The 27,303-nt window shown below is 38.3% G+C and overlaps 2 protein-coding genes across 5 annotated transcripts in view; one reads left to right on the plus strand and one right to left on the minus strand.

The window, feature by feature from the left end:
- The window catches only part of LOC105922701 (C-type lectin domain family 10 member A), a 512,726-nt gene that overhangs the window by 112,610 nt on the left and 372,813 nt on the right, over positions 1–27,303 (minus strand). The window lies entirely within an intron of this gene.
- bbs9 (Bardet-Biedl syndrome 9) overlaps positions 1–27,303 on the plus strand; it is a 200,519-nt gene that overhangs the window by 33,799 nt on the left and 139,417 nt on the right. For 3 of the 4 annotated variants that reach the window (XM_036135401.1, XM_012854125.3, XM_036135403.1), the window contains exons 14-15: positions 13,069–13,173; positions 22,200–22,214. In XM_036135401.1, coding sequence (XP_035991294.1) covers positions 13,069–13,173; positions 22,200–22,214 — 120 coding nt within the window. The remainder of the gene's footprint in view (positions 1–13,068; positions 13,174–22,199; positions 22,215–27,303) is intronic. The other variant, XM_012854127.3, reaches the window with a different exon arrangement.

Genomic DNA, 27,303 nt, shown 5'->3' on the forward strand with positions numbered 1-27,303 from the left:
TTCTTGATATTTTCTTCCTTGGTCTGCATCTTTATTTCTTTTCTTGTCACAAGACCCTTGTGTATTGTCGCTACACCCATGGTCGGTATGAAGTATTGCTGCAACAACACAATGCTGGGTCAATGACTCGATGCAATCTACAAAAATTCCTTAGAAAACCTTTGACCAATCGGTCTGTATGGTTTGATTGGATTGTGTTGGTAAAGTACTTGAGATGGCGTGCTGTAAACTGGCGGCATATAAATAAACTGATTTGATTTGATACAGAAGCATTTCCATAAACAATCACCATTACCAATTCTGAGCTAACTCTGACTTTTATTTAACGTATCAATGAACCGAAAAAGACTATTGTCTTAATTTAATTCATAAGGGAATACAATTTGACTCTTATCTTCAACTGCGCATAGATATATGACACGGAATGCAAATTCAGGGACGTTTGGTATTTTCAGTAATATTTGTGTACTTAGGATGATCTTTGCAATGAAATCTGCCATCTGATTAGAAAGTATTGCCTGAATATTTGATAAAAACTGAAAATGGAGCTGCTATTGTATCCTGACACATCATATTCCTGCCACCCTGCTATTGATATATCAGATAAACACCTTAAGAAAAGCTCAAGTTTTATCCTGTATTTTGCTCCTGCTTTATTCGATCGTATTTTAGGTCTTGAATTAATTGAGTCGAAAATTGTTTTCATGGCAGAAAAATAACAAACCTAAATAAGGAGAATAATTTTTCCATGGAGAGAAAGATATGTCATAAGCGATGACATACTGGTGCTCTGTGTGTCAGGAGGTTTTGTTGTCTGTTAAAACAAATTTACTCTAGTGGCTCCTCCTAGGGAATAATAAACCAAATGTAGCAACTCCCTAAAAAAGGAATAACGCAGCCAAGCATGAATAATCTGCTCCAGACCTGGTTTGTACAAACACATCCCAACCACAGCAGATTTATCTGGACTGAGTTATTGAATTAAATAGTGTTACCTTATCAATCTTTGCTGGTACTCTGCTAATCTGCAGATTTGTCAAAGTGAAAGTGTAAATCTCACTCAGGATTATGAGGTCACATGTCAAACGAAGGTCCACAGGCTACGCTAACACGGGGCGAACCGCGTTGGCAGTTGTTTTCTGAAGCCACGCATAAAAGCTGGATCAGTAACAGAAAATTCCCCTTTTTGTTGTAATTCTAAAACTGCTGCTGACGTTTGCTGAAGCCACCATCCATCACGGGGGAGCAGACACCAAGCTCTTTGAGGAGGACCAGACTGGATTGTGAATTTATGATTTCAAGATGTGGGAGGCTTTCGCAGGCGTTTGGAGGACCATCCATTTATTCTAAGACCTGACTCAAAGTGACCACTGCTTACCTATGATTCATGATCCATGCGTTCAGAAATGCAACGCGTTTCACCGCAGCATTCTTATCTCTGACCGTACTGTACATGACCTCTACCGCTGTTAATGCGAGCAGGATGCGCCTTTTGTTCACAAAGGGTACATTCCCTACAAATCATAGCCTTTTTTTCTATTCTACTTCTATTTTATTTGTTGTTTTAATCCTTCATTCTTGTTTCACAATGGCTTTATTAGAAATTAAGAGTTTTTGAGAATTGCGATATTCATATTCTGTAGCAGAAGAAAATCTACCCGCGATGATATATAGGGACGTTGCAGCTAAATACAGCAATAATGAGACTATATAGAGCAACGGGATTATTATTTATTTTTTTATTATTTATAACCTCTAGCAGACCTGTCCAGGGTGAACCCCGCCTCTCGCCCATTGAACACTGGAGATAGGCACCAGCATCCCTCGTGATCCCATGAGGGATAAGCGAGTCAGAAAATGGATGGATGGATAACCTCTAGCAGTCTCAAAAATAAAATCTGCAACCTAAATTAAAAATTGCTATCTATGAGAGAGCAAACAACGAAAGATCTGCCGGCATATCAACAGCAAATTTAATGAAAATCTTCAGCGAAGGGAAAACTACTGAATGACGACAAATTGAATTTGATGTAGACACAGAAGTTGTCACGAAAAAAGGACAGCAGCGAGTTTACCTGCTTTGTCGACTCCTTTTGGTGTTAATGAGAAGATTCTTAGAGTTTGCTATTGCTCCTACATAGAAAAAGTCTTCTCACTTTTTCCTTTTTCTGTTGGTTTGGTTGTTTATCTGTGAGAGACAAAAGCAACCTGGACAGCGTTGTTAAAGTGTGCTGTAGCCGAGTCACTAAGAAGGCCAATCAGATTGTAGACTTGGATCAAAGGCATGTTTTATCGACATGTTTTAGTGAAATGCGCTCAGGTCGACGTCAATAAATGCCTATAATCAGAACTACTCGTTATTCTAAATCTTTTATATCTTCTGCAGTTAAGTTCTTAAAGTTTAATTATGCGTCTTGTTTGCATTTCTGGCCATTGTGTATGAAAGGTTGTAGCACATACTTGTCTGTTTGTCTGTGTAAGCCTGGCCGAGTCGCTGCAATGGATTTGGGATTAATAAAGTTTTCCTGATTCTGGTTCTGGATGTTTCTTGCTGGTTTAGTTCCTCTAAGCTCCACTCTTCGGCACCGGCTCTTCAAATTTCACTGTTTATGTGGAAGATCAGATGCTGTGAGTCATTTTCCTGTCCCGTTTACACCACCAAAGACATGCTTTGTTTATACAAGTTAAGGTAGCGTTCAAGCCGGTCAGATCCAGAAGCCTCTGTAAAGCGCACATTCAAGGAAGAATAATTAGACGCACACATGCACTCGAGGGGCATATCATATTTTTTGCACATACTTATCCATGGCTGCTTAAACGCATTCACATGGCAAGTGTCATTATGGCAGGCTGTAAAATTGTAGCCACTCGTAGAAAAAGCAGTTTTGACTCTTTTTGACATGCTCTATTATTCCTACTCAGATCAACTGTTGCATTATAGAAGCCATTCAAATTCTTCTGGCTGTAATAGCTGCCATGTATGCACACAAATACTTAGGAAAGATTAGCATTACTCAGTTTTCCATGACTACTATCTACTTTGGACACTTGGTTGATCTCTAAACAGTATTTCTCCCCCACTAATCTTAAAATGATCCTTAAGTCAGACAAAACTAAATTATAGTTTGAATCCATTGTGCATTCAGAATTAATGTAACCGTTCGTTAAATGCCAAATTGTAGCGAAGGAAATTACTTTAATTCATGTTATGGTACGGGGCAGCAGTAGTATCTAGCAGAGGTGGTTGACGTTAGAACTGAAATTACATGAAATAAAAATGTTTTTTTTTTTACATGAAATAAAAATGTTTTTAATAATAGCTTCAAATGTTTAGCTACAAATATTGTTAACGTAATGCATGGTTTGTACTTTGGTAAAATTGTATTTTGATCTGTATGAAATATTTGTGTGTTAGAATGAACAGATTGATTTTAATCTGAGGTGATTATAGCTGTCAGAGGATCTATCTCACTACGTTTATATTTAATAAACTAGACCGTTGTTTAAAGAGCGAAATTCAGATTATTACATGATATTTTTAGCTTGAACATGAAAAAAATAATATATCCTTTCATTTATTTATTTATTTTTTGTTTAGAACTATTTAAAGTCAAGCTCAAAATTATTCATACACCTGTCAGAATAACTTTTAAAGTAATCTTTTAATTTCACCAACATGTTTCTTCTGGAAGTTAATTTATTGTTATAGATTGGTCAGATGGAATCCTGAGGAGAATCAGACAAAGAATATGTAAATTAGGGTGATGGTGAGGAGGCTTTCCATCCTCAAAGAATAGCCCTGGAACCTCCAAAATACCTGGGGAAACGCTTTTACCATTGATTACTGAGAAGAATATAAAGAAATTTACTAGCTATTCAATGTTAAAATGTAAAAAAAACCCTGATAAACTATGTTTAGTTTTTATATTGATAGTCTTTTTACATTATTTTATTATGATTTAAGAGTTTCATTTCCTATCAAACAAATTTTTTGGTTAAATAAAAAGGATTTTCTAACAGTCAGTTTGATTCACTTTCTTTCTAGCCTTGACGCTATAATAAATACTATTAAACCCTGGCAGGCCAAAAAATTGTACCAAAAGACCACAGGAATAATGTGTATTAAAACATTTATAACATTATAAATGTTTATTGTTGAGGGCTGGCTTTTTAGCTGAGCTCTTTACTATAAAAGTCTATAAATAGGATTCGTATTGGCTGCAGGTTGCTGCAGTTATTGCAAATGAGCAACAAAGTAATGCCACACTAAGAACTAAATATTTGATGTTGCCATCTTTACTCTAATAATATTTTTTAAGGTATAATCTCAAAGCACACCAGTCTGTCTTTGTAAACAGAGCCCTTTCACCTTTTACTTCAGTAAATACATCATTGGATTGCAATATTCTTGCATTCAACAATCTATGACTTGATGTGGGCCGTGAAATACGCAGGTTGGCAAATTAAGGAATCATATTTCTATTTGCTGTGGAATCTTCAATTTGTTAAAAAGGTTTTGTAAAATAATGATGTAACAGTTTTTCACCCTTGCAGTCACTTTACATTTCTATTCTCTAAGATAATGTAGGATACTGTTCATACAAACTGACTCTGTTTTGTGAGGTAAAACGTTTTTTTAAGGCTTGGTGCACATTCCTCTTTGGATTACCCTCTGCTGGTCACTAGTCATCAAAACCGTGGTGACAAAATAATGGATATTACGTGAAAATCTGTTTGCAATTTAGAGAAACACCAGAAAGCAACAAGCAATAAGAAGACCGGTGCTTTGGTGACACCTTCTCAGTCTGGTTTTCATTAGTTTTTTTTTCTTTTACACTCCTAGCTGATCGGTTTCTGTTTCCAGGAATCCCGTTCCTCGATATAGATTCCCCCCATAACATATAAACACACCGACTGCATGAGTAAACTCAGGGGTCGGTGTAACTCTTTCTCTGGCCTTTTACAGCAGCTGTTGGCTGTGTGTGAACGTGTTTTACCCGCATCAGTATGTGTCCACATGTTTGCAAACGTTCATCGTAGGTGTAGAATATAATTATTATAATATTTTTTTTTTAAATGCGTAAAACAAAAAACAAAAATTGTAAAACCTCAGCGTTGCACGTGTGAGCTCAAACGAGCACGCACTGAACGATGTGTGTAAAGAGTAGGGGAAGTAGCGCCCTCTGACTTTTATTGTTATTCCAGTTTTTATTCGTCTCAGATGGCGGCTCAATCCCCTGTTCAACACACTACCTCCTTTGTTCTGTCTCTCGTTCCCACTCGTAAGTCCCGCTCCCTCCCTCTCCTCACTCATTTTCTCGCCATTTCATTTCATCTTTTCCTTTTACAGATTCTTTCTTTTTGTAATTATTTCTTGAATGTCTTTTATTTTTTTCCCCCTGCTCTAATAACTGTGTTGTTTTTTTGTCATCGTCATCTTCCTTTTCTTCTTACAGCAGTAAAAAAAAAAATTACACTTTCTCTTCTTGACGGAAGTAGAATAGGATGATGGACTAACGTTGAAGGCAAACAATGACGATTAAATAATCACATTTTTTCTTGAATCCAACCTTTAGTTTAGCTTCATTTAAACAGTGAGAGAAAAAACTCCCATATTCAGTAATAAGTCTTTTCTACAAAATTATATGTCCAGAAGTTATTAACACCACTATATTAAATAAATAGAACTGAAACACTTTTGTGTAGCAGAAACTTTATTACTTTAGGTTGATAAAAGCATCTCGGAACTTTTAATCAGTAATCCATAACTTTCTGTTTCTGGGAGATAAATATGAAGGGACCAAAATGCCCGTTAGTTCAGAATGGGAATAACAAGTTATTTGCTGATCTTTATAAGTTTCATAAGAAAATAGCTGCTCACCTGTGACCAGGAAGGCCCGGCCAGGACTTCTGTGTGTCTCGTTGCAGCACAAACCGAGAAGGACGTTAAGCGGGCTAAAATAAATATCAGAAGTTCACTGGGAAAGAGCTGACACTGTCACCATAGTAACTTTTTGTTTGAAGGACTCTGTCCACATCTTTACTCGAGGCGCCAATAATTATGAAGGGGACCGTATTTCTCCAAGCAGCCAGAACCTTCTCCTGTCGTCGTTTATTGTCACTACAAACACGTTAACTCTGCTCAGTTATCCAGTTTAGTACGGTACTTCCATGTCAGCATGTCAAGTTCATCAAATTCATTAGGGCCCAAAACAACACTGAATGTTAGACGCGTTTGGAAACAATAACTAGGTTACGGATTAGTCATTGTTTTGGTTTTGAACAACCATGTTATTTGTGACCTGACCTTATCCTGACCGACAAAGACCGTGACTTCATTGCTTTACACCTCACGCGTAGATCACACACACTCACTGTAAGTCCTCCATGAGAGCTGAAATATTATCTTTAATATTTGTTCTCCTGCCGTTTTGTTTTGTTTTAGATATGATCTGCGTACAGTGAGAACTGGATAGCGAAACACGGCCAAAGCTCGTGCTCCTTGTGTGGTATTGATCCCCATCTTCACCCCTCATTGCCTCTAACCTCTTCATCAAAGTCCGTCATCAGCTCAACCCGATCCTTCAAGTTCTTTAAGCTGAACCCTGACACAGAGGCTGAGCTGCCCCTTTGCAGGAACACACACTGTGTGACTCTCTGGAAAGCAGCGACGTACCAACTGTGAGGCAGCTTTTAGGATTACATGTTGGCCAGAATGCAAACCGCAGCGCTGGGGCACAAACTCGGCACCAACGCCAGCAGGTTGATTAGACGAGCCTCACGAAGGGGATCCTTTCTGTGTTTACTTTGTGTTTGTCGCACACAAACTTCCTCAGAAGGATTCAAGTAATATTTAGTTGATCAGAAAAGTAGCAGGCGGCTCTTTCTACTAATCCTTAAGCACAAAGTTTTGTGTGAGACTTTAAAATGAATGTTAATGGACAGCAACACAAACGATACAAATGTTTTTGATGATGGAGTCTAAACTATTTTTTTAAGCGGTTTATGAAGCTTCCTTTGTCTCCTCTCTGTTAACTTTCTGTTCATACATCTATTTGTGTTACCAGTTATTAGTAATTAATCCACATACATACACTCAAATAATTTAGTATGTCAGCAAAGAAAAAAACAAGATAAAAGGATAAGGTGACAGACCTTCAGATTAAAAAAAAAAGCAAAGGCCCCTGAGAGGAACTAACGGATGAGGAAGATGTAAAGAAATGGCAAAAGCAAACAGTTTATGAAGGTGGAACGTTCTGCATAGGAAAAGAAAGGTACAGTAGTAAAGCGGGGGATTTCAGACTACTTTAGGGAGTTTGTTTTTCTTGGACTGGGTGCTAATGGCTTAATGTGCCGGAGAACACTGGGACCAGTCTGAACAGTCTCACTGGGTCGGACTCTGAGGTCAGTCAGACACGTTACCTGCTGCTCACAACGTCGATGCCCACCGCTCTTGTTCTGGCCTGTCCAAATGTGTGCTCCAACATCTGACGAAGAACTAAAGAGGGGGGAAAAATGAGAGAAAGAAAAGAGAGAGGAAGAGGGATCGCTTTGTGTCTCCTTTGGTGTTGTTTGTTGGTCTTAACGGGACTGAGAACACTTAAAGCACTTAAACCAGTCTGACCAGTGTGACCTCCGGGGCTCAGAGGTTAAAAGCCTTCTGTTGACAGACTGACTGACAAGCAGGGAGGGAACAGCGACGGCAAAAAGGAAGGAGTTGCTGGAACAAAAGTTGCTGGTTTATAATAGGAGATCATATTTTCCTATCAGTTTTTGATCTTTTGATCTATTTTTACATTGATTTTCCTGTTCTAGAAATAATCTTACATAATTATTTACAAAGTTAAATCTTATATTGTGTGTGTGTGTGTGTGTGTGTGTGTGTGTATATATATATATATATATATATATATATATATATATATATATATATATATATATATATATATATATATATATATATATATCTCACAGTCACAGTATCACAAAGAACTGCTTCAACTTCAACAGATATTAGTGAATAATATAAATCTGATGGATCCCTGCTATAAAAGTCTTTAATATTATTTGGTCATATTTTTTACTCCAGAATATTATATTGTCAAATGTTGTGCTCCTGGATTCCTTGTTCGCCCTAATATGTGGATAGATATTTCTGGGGTCCATGTGTACAAGGAACTCAAAGGAAAGACATAAATTAACATGGGAGTGATTTTTTTTGTTTTTTTGATCACAAGTTATTTTATCGGTGCAACATTCACCTAAATTATTGCACATTGCATTTTTTCCTGACATCGTGCACCTCTAGAATAAACACATATTAGTGTTACAGTAACACACCTATAACAAGGTGACACTCAGCCAGCCTGCAATCGATGCTTTAGCAGTCATGTTCATCTCAACTCGCCAACTGTGCTTTCAAAATAGTTACCTTAAATGAATCATGAGTGATGCTTCATTAGCATCCATATCATGACTGTCCATGTTTTCTGTGATCCTGAATGCCACTAGTTTGTGAGAAAGGGAAATGTGAAGAGGCCCCTTTTAAGCCAGCAGACTGGCAGTGCACAGCAAAATGTGGGGGAGAAGCCGTGTTGTTACTCTAGGCTCCAATCACTCAGAGAAAACTTGATAACTGACACTTTCTCTGGCATCTCACTATATCTTAACATTTAGGAATTGTATGATCTCAACTTTATGGGAACGTTTTTAAAATCTTGGTAAAGCCTTTATGCAGGTAACCACTCCAAGGTTATTGGTTGCTACTATTGCCAATATTGAGTCCCAGTCAAAATCAATTATATGTATATGCTTAAACGCTTAGTAGGTTTTAATGGCTGCCAAAAAAACTCGCCATATTTCATCTGTGTGAATTGCAATTGTCACACTCAAAGGTATAGTGGACAATTTTTCTTCTGGTTTGAGTTCTGGGGGTGGGCGGGGGGTCACCTTTTCTATTGGTTGTCCCACATGCAATTAATTGCGAGCCACTCAAGTAATGGGCAGGTGCGTGCTCTTTCCTTGCTAATTTCCTCTTGCTGGCAGCGCATGCGTACTTCTAGTCTTTATATATCCGGTTAGCTGAATGGTGTTAGCCGTTCATTGTAGCTCCGCTGCTCTCACCGTATACTTTCAAAATGGCTGAGAGTCGCAAGCAGTAAACTGTCTTACAAGTTTATGAGGAGAAGAGGAAAGCCTCAGAAGAAAGAAATAAGACCAGAGTGGATTAGGGAGATTCTTTCACGAGATCCCCTTAGGAGCAGAAGAGCAGGTGTGATGGTCTTGCAAATGCGCATTTAATCAAAAAGTGACTGTATGTATGGGGGCTTCTCACCTACATTTCTGTAAAAATGGTCCATTCTACCTGTCAGAACATTCCCCAGTTATGCTCTGGATGCTGCTTATTCTTCTGTTCGGTTTTGTTGACAACAATATTTTTGATTGTTGCAACTGGAGCATGTGTAGGTCATAAAAGCAGCCAAAATGACCAGACAGCATGTCGCCTGAGCTGTGCATAGCTTTATCATTAGTTTCCATGGATAGAAATGGGACGTGTACAGTAAAAGCCTTCAGTTATTTCTCGTCTTGCTCCTGCTGTTTTGGTGCCGAGCTGTTTCCTGAACACCTGCACTAACATTAGCATGTTTACTCTCTGTTTTGATAGGACTTATTGATCATTTTGCTTGTAACATGCTTCTGTGTTCTGTTTATGAACTAAGGGCTTTGCTTTAAATATTGTAACATTTATTGAGTGTATCAGTTTCTTTTCATGACACATAACACAAATAGACTGAGAGCAGCAGCAGCCAATAGAGTCGTTCTTTCACTGTGAAATCTATTGTAAATGTGCATAAATCTGTCATTTTTTTTATAATTTGCTGTGAAAAACACAGACATGGGCAATGTTCCCACTACAGGTCTTGATGCTTAATTTTCCAAAATCTGATTTTTTTTTTGTGTGTGGTCGTTCCCATTGCTTTTAAAATGTGGCCTGTATCTGGATCCAGTGTGAACTGTTCGCAGCTCCAAACTGACCCGCTTGTGCAAAAGAACAATTTTAATGGCTTCACACAGTCTGCTTCAGTCCAACAAACATGGAAGAAACAGGTTGTATGGATTAAATTGTCCAACAGAAGCCATATATTGTCAGCGGGTGCTGAGGGGGAAATAAAAAGACAGTGAAACTCTGGCATTTGACTAAGTCGTGACTAAACAGAGGTCTGGTTGGCTGAAGATATGCAGCCTGGACTGGTGGGGCAGGGAATTTAACAACTTCGCAGAGACCGAGTTCATTCATAACTTAAGGAAGTCGAGAGCAACTTTTAATAAAATTAGGACCTCTCATCTCTACTCTGAAGACAGGATGCTTGTCACAATAATTTCTATCGCTTTGCAACGGAGGCAGATTACGAATCGCTGCCCCTCATAGAAATGCATTACTATTATCCCCCATATAAACGGTTCTTATATGTGCCGTCATGAGTAGAAGTTTTGCTGCATATATTAATGAGGTATAACATCTCACTGTCCCTCCTCTGAGCAGTGCTGCGGCAGACAGCTGCTCCCTGTCTCGCTAACGCTAACTGCTATCACCTTCAGCTGCTGCCAGCGCAAAGTTGTGACACATGTTGATTGAAAATGACGTTAAAGAAGCGTTAAATTTAAAAAAAAATATATCTCGACATTCAAAAAGATCAGATATGAATCTGATTCAGGACCACATATGGAAGTTGCTCAAATGGGACTCAAAAAGATCAGATTTGGGTCAGATCTGAGCGTTCCCACTGGTTCTAAAAGTTCTGGTCTGGTCACTTGACCCGTAGAAAATCAGATTTGTCTGCAGCGGGAACAGGACCATAAAGTCGCAGAATGTGCACCAGAAGCAGGTATTGGGATTTGAGTTTTTTGGAAACTCTAATGCGGATCATTTGAAAAGGCCTTGATCAGCACCGCTGTCAGACACTGAAGAACCAAAAGAGCAAAAAAATAAAAATGAAAAACAGTTCAGGGGGATAAAGAGCAGAGAAGGAAGAGCTGGCAAAATCTCAATGAGTGTGAATAAACTTTTTCTCGTTTATCGTTTCTTCTTTAATCCATCTGCGCTCATCCGTTTTGCCTCGCCTGGATCTGTCTGCCCTGGAAGGCCTCGTCTCACTACCAGATCTGCGTGTCTGTGTGCACGCGTAGTTAAAGCCACCCGAGTTTTTCACCGTTCCGTTTTAAACCTATTAACCCCGGCGAAACACGGATTCAGAAACTTTCACACACTCTTGACTCTCAACTCTGAGAAATTACGCAGACTTTTATGCTTTTCCATTTGGACACATGCACATACACTCGGGATTCAGTCACCTGTAACAGACTGGGCCCAAAAACATCACGCCCCATTTCACCAACATACCGCCCAGTGTGTGTGTGTGTGTAGGTGTGTGTGTGTCTGACTGCATGGAGCCATTAGCTGTAATATATCCTTTCCTCCCCGCCCGTATTTGATCCCTGCTCTTTCTCCCCAGCTCCCTTTTAGCCTCTCCTCTCTGTTGGCTTTCAGGCATTTTAAAGGAAGCTACAAGTCATCACCCATCTCTCATGGTACATATAATTTCAGTCTTGGGTTCAGCCTCACAGATACTTATATACACACACAGGGTAAAGTTCCAGTTAAAGCTTTTATTTTATGTCTTCACCTAGCGCGGCGACGTCGAACGTATGCTGTGCCTGCGCAGTTGTGTGTGTGTGTGTGTGTGTGTGTGTGTGTGTGTGTGTGTGTGTGTGTGTGTGTGTGTGTGTGTGTGTGTGTGTGTGTGTGTATGTGTGTACAGTAAAGGATCTGGTTAGTATTGAGCTTACAGTGTCCTGTTCTGTCACCAACTTCAAAACGCTCACCATTTAAACTGTGTGTGCGTGTTTCGTGGACAAATCTGCCCCCATTTTTCATTATTTAATGTCTTTTTAGTGAAAGAGTTGGATTGAAATACGGGAAATTTTTTTTATTTATTTCATCTCTGATGGACGTGTTGGTAAAACAAAAAAAAGACATAAAACAAAATAAAGGTTTTGGAATAGAATGAATTAAAACATTTCTGCAAATTAGAGGGGGTAAAACCTGAAGGTGAAATATTCTTTTGCAGTTTTTCGTTGCTGCTGATTGTGGTAAAACTAGTTCTTAGATTTAGGGTTATTTATTTAGTCACTTACAGTAAGGGCAGGCTGGTTTGAATAGCTTTGTTCTGATATTTAATGAGATAATTGTTTGAAAAGAGCATTTAATAATTACTAAGGTTTGTCTAATGCAGAATGTGAGGGGCAGCCCTGTAACTCTTGTTTGAAACTTTGAACAATGTTTCAAACATTGGGTCAAAAAAGAGGGTCAATACATTCAATTTACTGGCAACAAGAGCTACCAAAGAGTTTATAAAAATATAACTTGTTGTTACTCATCAGCATTGTCGGTCAAGGTTGACTTTATCGCGGAGTATTATTATTATTACTTTATTTTTTGCATGTTTTTGCTCACATTCTGTTCCATTCTGTTTTTGAATGGAAAAACATTGTTGATGACCACCTTTAGGTTTTGAACGTCACACCACCAGGCCGGCTGTGATCAGATTCACTGTTTTTTATTTCTCCCTTTTTTTAATAAATAATCTCCTTTTTGTTTGCTATTAAATGAACGTGTAACATTCTTGAGAAACTCAGTCCAGTTTAGGGCAAGCAGCATCAGCAGCAAACAAGTAGTGAAGATATCGTTGTACCTTTTAATTAAGTAACAAAACAACTTTCCTAAAAACAAAATCCTACCGTTTGCATATAAACTGTCATTTTGTTTAGGAGATATAATGTTGTATAATTTATTCCTCCCTGTAAATGTTTTTATTAGTATGTTAAGATGCAAGTCGACTTTGTTAGTTGAGAAGAAATAATTTTGACATTTCAAGTTTGTATTCACATAAACTACATCTTGCTTATTTTTTTTTACTTAAAAAAACCCAGAGAAGTACCAGTTGTAGCTACATAAAAGTAAGCTGTTGTCTTAGTGTTTAATAATCATGTAGTTTTCTTTATTTTCAGGTGTTGGCTCAACCAAAGAAGTGGCTTTTTCAGCTTTCCTCAACGGTCCATACCCCCCCGCTGATCTGACTGGAGACATCGTTGTGTCTTATAGCTCGCCAACAGGTAAAAAGATCCCTCTGACATACATTTTGTGTCAATATGCACCTTCAACCTGAGGCTTACCTTAGATAATTAAATAAATACAGATTTTTTTTTTTTTTGTCATTCGTTTTTTTTTTCTCTCCAATGATTCAAGGATGTTTTTCAAAGCTTTTTTGGTCCAAGACAAGGAATTTGACTTTAGGTTGAAATGCTCACCGCTTACAGACATGAAGCATAAATATAAAACCTTTAAAGGAAATAAATTAACGGATAAAAGGAGCAGTATGTACAGGTGTATGCACAGCCGCTTATTTTGTTTCACAGCGGAGTAGCTGACTACTCAGTCGGTAAGGTGTTCATTGTGTTCATCAGAGAGACAGCTTGAGGGAAGAAACTGTCTCTGTGGCAGCTGGTTTTTGGAAATGGCTCTTTGTAGCGCCGACCTGAAGGTCAAAGTCTAAACAGTTTGTGCCCAGGATGTGTGGGGTCTGCAGAGCTGTTAGCCGCCCTTTTCCTGACCCGAGACCTGTACAAGTCCTGGATAGAGAGAAGGTCAGCCCTGATGATCCTCTCTGAAGACCCAATTGTGCGTTGCAGTTGGGACCTGTCCCAGAAGTGATCCACAGCAGGCACGGCGTTGTTGAGGATGGAGAGGGGAGGGGGGAAGAAAAAACAAGGCAAAAACCAGCAGCTTCTTTCTTTTTAATTTTAAAAACTAAAGATGGCGACTGAGCCAAAACAGTACACATAGTTTTCTGCAGGAAAGACATTTGAGACACTAATAGATGATTTTCTATTGCCTTAAATCTTCAGTAAAGTAAAATGAAAATCATATCTGCTAAAATCTATATGTTTTTCTGTGAAGTACATATGACACATGTACAATACCTGAGCCATTAGACTAACCTCGGTTACTTTATAAACCTTTTTTATGGCATACACCATTTTTGACAGGCGCTCAGCAGAGCGCTGCGCTGGCAGAGGAGCAGCAGCGCCATCTGTGTGAGGAGGTGCACAGTGAGCACAGAGGGCAACGCTTCTGTTGTGTTTTATTCAAGAAAATCAACCAAATTAACAAGCTGGGTCTTATGTTGAATGGTTCTGGAGGACTGGCTCAATGGATTGACTCACAAGAATGTGATATTTGCTGGATTTGAATTTTCCTGCGAGAAGCCTTGATGGTAACTAACTGGCTGCAGACACTACCAGAGCTTTTATCACACTACCAGATTAAAAAATAAATAAAATAGATCAATTATCAGTGTGCAAAGGAAATTTAACTCTAAACATATTTATAAAATGTTGAATTTAGTTGGACATAGATCTCTCCAAATAATTTGTGCTTCTTTGCAAAGCTGCAAAGAGCTAACAGGCACACTCTAAAAAGAAAATGTTAAATCAATTTAAATGAATTGCTTCAATTGGTGACAAGTAGCTGAATGAAGTTTCCCCAACTTAATTTATGTGCAATGCTTTAACTTGACAACTTATAAACTAAATAAGTTAAGTTGGATCAACATGATTGAATCACTTGTTACCAATTGCACCAATTTATTTAAGATGTTTCAATATTCTCTTTTTAGAGTGCAGTCTCAATAATGTGTAACCTTTAGTCATTAGCTATGTTTACATGGACAAAAGTAATCGGATAAAGGGTCATGTAAGCGAGCCAATTGGAATATGATGATTGGATTAAGATCAATCAGAATTAAATTGTAATCTGAATGAGAGTGGTGGTTTATGACAATTGATAATCTGATCAACGTGCATATAAACACTAACCAAGCTCAAATTATTCCGAATGGGGCACACTGACCCAAGTGCGTATGTGCGCCCGACGTAAACGTTACATATTTCTGCGTTGGTGAGTGGCGGAAATAATAAAGTAAAGTTCTAACTGTAATTAGAACGTCATGCAAGTCCAGCCTGGACGCTCGGATAACAAACAAACTCATATAATGCGGCCTTGTTTACTATTTATGTAGTTTAGCAAAGACGAAAGTACTTCTTCTTCAATTTTTTTTTTTTTTTTAGGGGAATTAGATAACTGGGCATGTCAGAGTAGTTCTATCCTGAATAAAGCCAGGTGCATAAACACACATTATGATCGGATTACTTGATTGTGTGCCCATATAAACGGTACAATCCGATTATTTAATCAAAATTAATTTTAATCTGAGCGTGAAATTTTTGTGCATATGTTGTGTAATATGCACTTTTGATTTTTATATTGATGTTTTCTGCAAGGGTCTTTTTCACACAGTTTCACTGGAAAGAAGGCTGTCTGACACCTTTTTAGACTTGTCTTTCTTGTAAATATAAAAATGTATCCAATAGCTGGAGCATCAGCATGAAAAACATTATGAAGTTAGCAGCTGTCTGGTCTATAACATCCCATCTAGCCTTGTGTGACAGGGCTGAACACCATCTGCTTACAGAGAGCTGGACTGCTGTAATGACGTTTGGGCTCTTTCCAGACAAGCCCAGTTCATCCCCTCGCTGCCTCCAGGCATCTGTTTCCAGGTTCTGCAATATTTCTGGAAGATTTAACTCTCCAAAGCAACAGAACCACTCTTTATTTTCAAATGTCACAGACCTCCTTTAGAAAAAAAGAAAAGAAAAAAAAATCTGCATTTGTTCAAAAATCAGGTCATGAAAAAGGCTTATGTTTTGTGCTATTGTTTCCCTTGGATTACATTTGCTTTGGCAGGCCTCCGTTGGTGGAACAGTTTTTCCTCCCCAGAAGCACACTTAATGTGAAATGTCTGGAAATGTTGGTAGTGTTTCTTTCTTGTTAAGGGTTATTGTGATGCTATAAATAGTTGAAAATAAGGAGTCTGGAGTATTTCAATAGACCTTAACAGTAAAGCAGCTAAAGGACAACATGTTGGAAAGGGATTTTGTGTTTTGGAAGGGACATGTTGGGCGTTAGGCATTAGAAAACACTCATTTAAGATGGAAAGAATAGAGGTAGGTTAGTTTCCCAACAGAGCAGGTGCTGAGCTATACTCAGGTGGAAAGATGTCGGAATAAACAGAGACATAAGTGTTGATTAAGATACTACAGCAGGCAAAAAACAAGTTATTGAAAGTCTGGGGAAGCAGGGAGGACACCATTAGAAATGTGGATATAGGGCAAATATATTGGGAATATAAAGATACAAAACAATTACATTACAACCTATATAGGGAGTGGACAGAGTAAAAATGGACAATGGGTTATTGCTGTTTCATGTCTATGTGCCGCTCTTAATACTGAGAACTCCAAAGTGTTGCACATAACTGTGGTTGGTTCCTATAAACGCCCATCCGCCATAAGCGAGGCTTTGCCTTCATTAATGCTGCTGAGCTTTAATGAAATAATAATTGGAGACTCAAATCTGATCAGGTTAGAGCTAGTGTCTGATGATTTTAATAATAATAATAATAATAATAATAATAATAAATAATAAATAATACATTTTATTTAAAAGGCGCCTTTCCGGACACTCAAGGTCACCGTAAAAAAATATAGATAGAACACATCAAAGATAAAAACACATCAGTGTGAAAAACAAAATCGAAACACAGAATAAAAACCATTTTAAAAGATACAAAGGCTGGGACAGGAAAATTTATATTAAAGAGAATAGGCAATCTTAGTTGATATACAGTTTTTATATCACACTGTGACTATTTTACAAGACCAGATCTGAAGTGGCCAGATAAATCAACTTTAATTGATCTCATTCTTATACACCACCCTCATAAATTTATCTTGTTCCATATTTCCTTGTGATTACTTTGTCGTTACTGTATTTAGACCAATAAATACTCAAAATCAAGCCCTGAATTATTTTACGAGACATTTTTTTCCCCTTGTGTACAGGGATTTTCTCATGATCTACCTGTTTATGGAAAAGCTGTATTTTATTCTAAATGTAAAAAAAATATATATTCACAGGTATTTTTCCATAAAGTTTTTTTTTTTTTAATCATTGATGCATATGTGCCTTCAAAAACTGCAGTTATCATTGGTTCATCCCTGATATTTATAAATTAATACATGAGGAGTGTGTGGCAAAGACAGAAAAAAAAAAAACGAGTGGAAGCTCAGATTGGAAACGTTTTAGGCAGCACCGCAATAAATCCACTGTGGCTATAAGAAGTGTAAAAGCTACTTATTTTATTTCAGAAATGTCAAAAAATGTGAGCAACCCTCTTAAAACTTTGAAGATGCATAGTCAAAGATAGGAAATTTGACAACAAGGCAGAAACACTTAAGTACTTTCTACATGAATATATTCTTAATATCTGTGATGACAACAGGCTCTAGAACACTGTGATGTTTCAAGCTCTTCTTCCAGTTTTATTTCAGTTTCCGTCTCTGAGATACACAAGAAAATCTACTGGTCCAGACAATATGAAGCAAAATACTTTAAAACAGGCAGCTGATTTTATCGGGGGCACCCCTGACTTGTCTTTAAACTTTTCACTGGATATAAATGAGATTGCTGCCATTTGGAAATACGCCTTTTTTCTGCTTTTGATAAAACGGGCGATGCAGCAGACAAAAACAATTGCAGGCCTGTAGTGAAATAGTCTGCTCTTGCTTAAATTTTCTTCTTTGTCAGTGAGCAATGGAAGAATTGAAGGAGGATGTCATTTCTCACATTATTAAACCACATGCCTACTCTGGCTTTAAAAGAGAGCACAGCACAACTACAACAGCCTTAAAAGCAATACATGATTTTATTGAGACTTTAGACAGCAAGTAACAGCGTGCAGCCCTTTTCATTTACCCTTCTAAGGGTTTTGACACTGTAGATCATGGACTATTAAACCAAAAACATGTTGGTGTCAGTCTGACCGAACTGGTGGGTGATTCAAAAATTGTCTTTCCAACAGGAATCAGCATGTCAAAGCTGAATGTATTGCTTCTTACTTAGTTGATGTTATCAAAGGTGTTGCCCAGGGATCAGGTATTCGACCATTATTATTCACCTTATATATTATTACTCTTGATCAAGGAGTATCGAAAATGAATTTCCATTTTTTTTATGCCGATGACACCGTGACATATTCTGTTGGAGCCAAACCTCAGCAGGCACTTCATTAGCTCCAATAATCCTTTAAAACCTTTAATTCCACTTGTTCCATCTATCACCACTCTTCAGGGTTGGAAGGATGATTATGATCTTAACACATAAAAGGAAATAACCGTGTTAGTCATAGACATATTCTGTTGGAGCCACACCTCAGCAGGCACTTCATCAGCTCCAGCAATCCTTTAATACCTTAAATTCAACGCTTTTCACCCATCACCATTCCTTCATGGTTAGAAGATTGATTTATTATCTGAACATAAAGAAAATAACCATTGAGCAGGTCAATGTTTTTATCAGTAAATGTGTTTCCTTTTCCATCTACATGAAATTCACAGCAGATGTCGGCAATTACTTGAAACCAAATTAGTCCACAAATGAAGGTAGAAACTGTAGAAACAACAAAGGAAGTGATACCTACAGAGATTTATTAAATACTTTGTGAAAAAGCCGTTCTTGATAGTTATTACAACTGTTAAAATAATCAATATCTAAATATAATCAATACTAAAATGTAATTATTCAAAGATAATCATTTGTGTCTAAATGGTAACATTGTAACTAATCAATTTTTTTGCTCTTAAGCAGAAATCACCCTCTCCCTTCCAAAATGCTGCATATTGAAAATAAAATATTGAAAGTATTTTTTTAGCATCAGTTTGAATGATGTTAGTATTGTGACACCTGTAGTATGCTTACATACCTTTGGGCATCACTGACCTGTAACAAGCAAACAGTTATAGATAGGAGACGGGGTATTTTAATACATTTATGCACGGTTTTATCTAGATAATTTAACACGATTTGTAATCTTTTCCTTAACAGAAACAAGTTTTCCTGCTTAAACCTAATCAGACTTTTACCACATCATTGTTGCATCATGCTGACTGCTTTTTTTTAAAAAAACACTGACATACCTTCCTTTGGTGCTGCCTTGTGACAAACAAGATTACACCAGAATGTGTTTATCATGCCAACCCACACTCTGGGGTTTTATTAAAGGGTTGGTTTTGCTCTGAAACCCCATGTCCGCTGCAGTAAACCATCTCTTAGGGTCCCGTTCCATGGTAAGATACCAGGTTGGCCTCTTAAAGGCCATTTTTGTAGAAATGCGGTCGTCATTTTCTGTGTTCCTCCAGTGCTAATCTGCAGGAATGCCTCATCACCTCTTATCCCCAAAATGCTGTTCTGGCTTGGGAGGAATGCATCACTTCGTATTCACTGCCACCCAGGGGTGATGATTACGCCTCCACACCACCCAGCCCCACATAACACAGTCCCACCCTGAGGCTACCGTGTCCTCCTTTAAGCTCTACAAAGGCTTTGACATTTAAGAACACTGTTGACTTCTTAAAACCTTCAAAGAAGTCCCGGTGATGAGACGTTACAATCTAGAAAGAATTTCATTAGTGCCACTCTGTGACTTTCCTAATACCCTGGGAGTGGGCGTTTAAACAAACACGCTTGAGTGGGATCAAGTGGTCAAGTGGGCATTTACAGTACATTGTTAGCCTACGCATACACTGAATATTTTCATTTGAGTGAAGAATCGTAGCTTGTGAATGATATAATATGTTGTATAAATTAAAACATGGACTGCTATGATCTGTGGGTCGCTGCACCAGCTGAAAAGCAAATATGCTAGCTGACGGTTCTTCTTTTCTCTGGTTTTATCGATTTTGGGAGAAGACTAGCGTCCCCTGCATACTCGCATCTTCCTGCAGCCTTCTGTTGGATCCTGATTCTTTTGGATACCATGTTTGAAATCAATTTGCAAGGAATCTTTGTAGGTGTTTCTCATTACCTCTGCTAGGAAGCTCATGTTCTTTTCTCTCTTTGTTCGTAAGCACAAAACAAAACAAGCTCAGTAGCTGATTTTGGAGGAATGAAAGCCTTTTCAGGGTTTTAAGGGCATTGAATGGCTGAGTTTTACCCAAAGATACCTAGGAAAATTTCAGTTTCTTAAGAAAATGAATATGAATGCAGTATTTATGCAGTCCGGGGTCTAGTTAATTTGGATCTTACTTTGGATAAAATAAAGGCTCAGTCCTGAAACAATAAATCCTTCTTTCTATGATAACAGCAAATATGTCCTAAATATCACTTGTTTATTGGCTGGTAGCAGGTCTGAAGTAACGAGTGTGTGTCCTCAGAGAACCTCAGAACTTCACTTCGCTTGTCTGTTGTTTTTAGTCAGAACCTTTGCCCAAAGGTAAATCCTTCACATCGTTTCTGTCCTAAATATTTTTCTCATATTATTCTCATATTGCGTTTTTGCTGTTAGCTTGTTGTTTTTCTTTCACAGCGTAGGGTAGTAATCTGATAACAGAACGTGAGTTAATGTTATAGGATCAGATAATACTGCCGTATTAAAGACATAGATCTTTATTGTTTTGTGATCAAGTTTAAGCCTTTTAATTTTGTTGTTTTGGGAATAAGGCCACTGTGAGGCATCCTTACTTGTCCAATTAAATTGGATTAAATGGATCAAAATATAGAAATATCTTTATCCTGCATCTATGCCAGCTATCAGTTCTCAAATGTGTTACTTTGATAGAAGTTCATTAAAGAAATGTTATGCTATGCATCATGGTGTAAAGCTTATGACAGGTTATGTGTTAGTAAAGGAGTAAATGTTTAACAAGAAAAATGGGAGGATATGGTTTCCAATATTGTGACTAATGTATTTGTACTGGCATCCTTGATATATTCTAAACTGAAGGTACCACCAAAGAGACTAGGATTTCGTGTCACCAATCTATCATTGTCTGGCCGAAAATAGCAGGAAACACAGGAAACCTCCACGAGAAGACTTGGGTCAAAATTTATGATCTCCTCAGCTGTGAAAAATAGACAGATATACATTTTTTAAAGCACAATTAAAGACACATCTAATTGATTTTTCCTGCTTATAACTTGAAAACACTGAATATGCATCTGAACATGTTAGAGAACAAATCTGATTTCTCTTCTTTTTCATGAAGTTTAAATTAGGCTATGACACGTGAGACGGTGAGGCAGAGTTTCTTAACAGTAAACAGAGGCAGCCATATGACAGCGTGACTTTCATCAATTTTATCAGAGGAACTTTTCCACTCGGCACCTCATTCCCTTGCTATTGACCGCCGACTCATCCATCTGCTTCCCATTCGTCTCTCAAGGAAATTGTCTTTAACCAATCAAATCAGAACCTAATCTTCCTGACTTATATTCCTGTGGCTTAAAGGTTAGAGAAGCAGCTGACAGACCTTTTAAATCCCAGAGCAGCTGGTAAAACAAGGCCCTAAGGAGCGGGGATAGAGATGCTCCGTCGTCTCTGTTTTCCTTTAAAAAAAGCCCATTTGTTGTTTGGCAGTTGCCCTCGGCTTGACAGACTATGCAGAGTTTATGTCTATAGTTTGTGCTGTACATACATACACACTACTTTAAAGTGCTTTATAAATAAAGTAGTAGTACTGCCATTTGTTGGAAAAATCATATTTTATTTGCGTCGAGAAGCAATTATAACACGTCTCAAAACGGTAAAGCATTTGAAAGTAAACATACTGTAGATTTATCTCCAAATGATGGGAATTTATTCAGTCTTGGTGTATCGTGAGGACTGTTACAGTCTTGTTACATGCTATTTAATTTTTTAGAATATCTCTTCTTATTCAATTTAGTTACTGCGTTCTCCTCTAGCTGCACTGTTTGAGTGTGAGAAGGAAAAAGCTGAACAACAGTTGCAGGATATGTTTCAAATTTCTATATATTCGTATATTGATGGGATGGGTTTCATGTTTTCCTTTGTAGTCAAGTTATGTTTAAACATGACAGTCCACATCCTCTATTATGTGTTGCTGGATTGCAACTAAATGTAAGCAGATGAGACGAGTATTGCTTCTTTATTGTACAATTTCCTTTCATCCGATTTACCGGAGTTAGTTTTTATAATGTTTACTTGTTCTCTTCCTACTTTCTGCAGAGCTTAATCCCAAAGGTAAGTGTTCTGCTTGCTGTCCTGGATAGACTAGAACGAGTAGAGACAGACATATTGTCTTTGTTAAAAAAGAAAACACGTCTACTGGATGTATACAGTACATGGCCACTGTAAGCTGCATTTTAAAAGATACACTCAAAATATAACAATTTCTCTCTTAAAAGTGTACCAATCATCAATGGTTCTCTACATACTTTCCAAACACGCACACTGCCGTATATACAGGAAGAGACTGCTGTTGAGTGTTTATGTTCCTGTTATGTGATACTTGGCACACGTCTCTCACCCACACACACACATTTCTTCACTCTCAGGAAAATGTAAATATGCATTTTATCCATTTATTCTTTCATACTCTATGGAGTTTACGCAGTAATATCATCTTTCTCACATGCATCACTTGACACACTCACACAAGCTCTTATGTTTCAGCAGACGGTTTTTCACCAACATTTGTATGGCTGTCTGTGTAGGTTAAAAGAAATGCTTCCCTTGGTATTTTGTTCTAACGTTACTCTGAATGGTAACCGACCTAAACCAATGCCTTAGCAGAGTCCTAACCCTCAAACCATCAACCTTCCCAAACTCCTTGCCTATGCTAGTTTTATGTGAACATTCTAGCTGGAGTTTTCCTAGTTCCTCATCACTGTTTAAATCGTTTTTGTGTGTGCTTTGATGCAAAAGGGGAGGTTATCTGGTGTGGATTTTAGTCTCAGCATTACAATACTCCCACAGACACTCACTCAACATTCAATTCTTTATGGATCCAGTCACATTTCAGTTGGGTTCAAATTATAATACACTGCAGTCAAAATCAGTGGATGATTAAATGTCGATTGATTAATTATTGACTTGTCAATAACTCATCATCCCAGGAGCACCAGCCCTAGAGTAGCAAATGGTAAATGTCTTGCACTTGTATAGCAATTTATTATCTCTGATGACCCAAAACCCTTTTACACTACAGTCAGTCATTCTCCCATTCACACCCTGACGGCGGTGAGCTATGTTATCATAAACATTCAAAACTGTAGTGTTATTCAAGCTTGCGCTGGAGACGCATAACTATCCAAAAGGACATGGGGCAGACTGACAGAGGCAAGTCTGCCATACATCAGTGCCACCGGACCCTCTGACCACCGACAGCAGGCAATACAGCTGAAGTTTCTTGCCCAAGAACTCAATGACTGGGATGGTTGGAGCAGGAGATCGAACCGGCAACCCGCTAGTTACAAGACAACCTCCCTAACTCTTGTGCCACCGTCACCCACTATCCCTTTAGTAAGTAAAGGGCAGCTAAAACCTTGTCATTGCTTCCTTCTTGGAAAGTCAGTACTGAGCCAAGAGTTCTTTCTATTGTAGCCTACACTCATTGACAAATAAAAATGAAGCTTCAAAGAAAATTAGTGTTACAGAAGACCAATACAATTTTTGTTTTTATGCTGAAATGTTATGGTGGCACGGTCATCTGGGAAACCAGTGGAGACAGAAGAGGAGCCATTATAGCTGACCCAACACCAGGTCAGACCCACCCTGCAGAGAGTCAACACAAAGAAGGCTGCTTCTCCAGATACCATTAGCGAAAGGATCCTCAGAAACTGTGCAGCGCAGCTAATGGCCATACTTATCACTACATCAACCTATCCCTACTTCTCTCCATTTTTCCCACATGTCTGAAGTCTGCTACAATAGTTCCAATACCCCAAAAGAGCCTATTTAACTGTCTGAATGAGTATTGCTCTCATCCCTATTGTCACCAAATGTCGTCACTGGAGTTCCTCCTGACCACAACCAACATCAATTTGTATACAGGGCATAGAGGTGAACAAAGGACGGAGTCATAACAGCTGTCCCCACAGCCCTCACCCACCTTGAGAAGGACAATACTTACATCAGGAGGCTGTTTGTGGACCTCAGTTCCACCGTTCACTGTTATTTTCTATAAACTGAATGACATGGGCCTGGGCAGTTTACTGTGAAGATGGATTCTGGATTTCCTCAGGAACAGACCACAGACAATCCAGTGGATAAACACACATTATCACCTCTCATCCTGAACACAGGGACACCCCAGGGTTGTGTCCTCAGCCCTATTCTCTACTTATTTTTCACTCCTGAGGGCTCCCCCATTCACCCCACCAACACTATAATCAAGTGATGACGATATCACTGTTATATGTCTGACTCCTGATAATAATGACTCAGCCTGCAGAGAGGAGGTCCAGAACTCGACTCTGTGGTGCTGGAAAAATAACCTGGACCTCAACATCTCAAACACGAAAGAAATAATTATGGACTTCAGGAGATCTAAGAGCGACACACAAACAAACACACACACACACACACACACACACACACACACACACACACAATCCCCTCTCAATACACGGCAAGGAGATTGACGGAGTCAAGATCTTTGACTTTGATTGAGTCAACAACTACAAGTTCCTGTGTGTCCACATCTGTGATGATCTCACCTTGAACACACGCATCTCACAGCAAGTGGGGAAAGTCCAACAAAGAATTTTCTCAGGAAGTTGAAGCACATTCACCTTCCTCACCTGCTGCTGGCTAACCTTTACAGGTCAGTGATAGAGAGCCTTGTGGTGTAATACTGCACTGTGTGGTTCTCCGGCTGCTCTCAGGAGAAACCATCAGTTTCCTGTTCTCCTGGAGATGCTGATTCAATTCTCCACCAGGACTAGGTACCAAAAAAACTGGTTAAATGACCATGATATCGCTGTCCTTTATAGAGAATCTGTGGATTAACATGAAGAGAAGGCTGGGGGCCAACCACCTGAGGGCAGAACACCTCAGCACAGCCACCTTCATGCCACGGCACATTGTTGCAATGATTCATGAAAAAGGAGTCCCAACCAGGGACTGCGTGCATACACTGTATGTTGCATAGACATACTTTACAGTGCATTAAAAACATATACTTTCATCAGTATAATGTAATGACTACTTTTTTGTTGTTGTTTATTTTAATACTCTGTGGGCCAAAATGTTCACAATTAACATAAGTATCACTACTTTTGAACCAAATTACTTAAATAAATTAATGCACCTGAATAGTTGATCCTGATAAACACATGAGCGCCGAGTTACCTTTTAGGGGGAAGAAAACAAATTGTACAGATTGATAATTATGGCAACGGCTACAAGAAAGCACAATTAAGTACAGCAGTAAAGGTTGAGGGGTACTTTCTATAGAAAAAAAACAGACAGAGGGAACAAATAGCAGCAACATTCATAAATTATACATAAATGGAGAGTGGTGGAAGAAAAAAGCAAAGGTGGTCTTTTAATTTTTGTCTCTTAATTTTGTTACTTAAGTTTTCACCTTGTCTTAATCTACAAAAAATTGAACAAATGTGGTTTTAATTGTCTCCTCATCAAACTAAAGCGTGCAGAACTTCTTATGGAAGTAAAGTAGGTAATGCATGACAGCTGCATGTGAGCAAAGCTTTTGAGGAGTGGAATGTGCAGGGATTGTTTCTTTTTATTGTTTTCCCCGTGGCTCACACAAAAACCTAAAGAGCATGTGCAGATTACATCCAGTTTCCACACATATCTTTTATACCCACACAGATATGTCGGAGGGTGACATCACTGCAGCTGTGAATCGAACCTGATCCTGCGTACACGGTCTTCGTTTTCCATTTTATTAGCACTCTTTCATTCAGTTTACCTTTTCCAGAGACGTGCAAGTAAATGCATATTTAAGCTAAACTGACTCCATCTTTATAAAACTTAATTTTATCAGTCTTGTAAGCAGCATTCTGGCGAGATCGATCAGAGATTGTATGATTTGATAAATCGGTGGATAAAACAAAATATACTATCTGGAAAGAGAAATCTAGCTGCATGGAGAGGATTATTAGACAACCATTCTAATTTACGAAGTAGTACTTTGTAAGTTAGAAAAGTAGATGTACTTTTTAGTCGTTGAATCAGTTTTTTTTTTTTTACCACAGTCTGCATAACTCCTATCTTTTAAACAATCCTTTCTACTGCATCCTGTCACCATTTTTATTTTATTTGACTGGATTTTGTAACATTATTCCCTGTGGGACATTCAACCAAATTATTGGCCATAATTTAGTCAGGCATTACCTAGAATATGATTTGATCATTATTTTTTTTTTATGAACCTTCTGTTTTATCTCTTGGTAACTGAGAAAGATTCATACAGGAAAAATCTTCCCAGTTTCCACACAGAAACCAGCCGTCCATCCAAAAAAAAATGCTGCATTCATTTTAGTCTGCCATCACTGCGATTCCTCATGTACGTTGCATTGCTTCTCCTAGCATGAGTCAAAATCCCATCGGATTGTTTTATTGTCAGTTTCAGTGGGGAAAAAACCTGAAATCCTTCAAGCTTAGACCTTCAGATTTTACACAGAAGTGTCTTCTTTAAAAAAAAAAAACAACAAAAAAAACACTGAAAGATATAAAACGTGGGAACAAAAATTAGAGCTGGTATTGGATTCAAACTCCTTTTTGCTGAAAGAAAACTATCTCCATACATGCACACACACTCAGTTTGTTCCAATATGAACCGTTTTATTCTAGCATGCAGCAGTTTATTTACAGTATAAAACTGGACTTTGGGTGTGTAGTGAAAGAAAACTGTAAACTGTTGAAAAGATAGTTCCTCTAAGGCTTGTCAGTTCCCTGACAGAATGATTTATGAAGGATACATAGAAATAAATTTGAACATGACCTTGTGAAATGGTTACAACACGCGTATAAAGAAATAAAGTCACTACGCTGGTCAGCTTCAGTGTTCAGAGCATATTCTGTAATGACAACTTGGGAGTACCTGGAGGTAGGATGGGAAAAATGAGAGATTTTAAAACACTCATCCAGTCACAAGCTTGTGAAGAGCAGTCCCTTCTCCTCTATCCTCAGCTGTGAGCTTACATAAAATGCAGAAAACCTGCTGCGTGAATGTGAATCAGAAACCTACAACAATCCTGTCATTTGTGCAACCTTAGCCGCCGGTAAAAGGTGCCGTGAAAGCGTTGATCATTCAGCATCTAACAGAGTTTCTCCCTAATCACACTGACAACATGTTTATGTG

The sequence above is a fragment of the Fundulus heteroclitus genome, chromosome 3, assembly GCF_011125445.2.
Source record: "Fundulus heteroclitus isolate FHET01 chromosome 3, MU-UCD_Fhet_4.1, whole genome shotgun sequence".
Lineage (NCBI taxonomy): Eukaryota > Metazoa > Chordata > Actinopteri > Cyprinodontiformes > Fundulidae > Fundulus > Fundulus heteroclitus.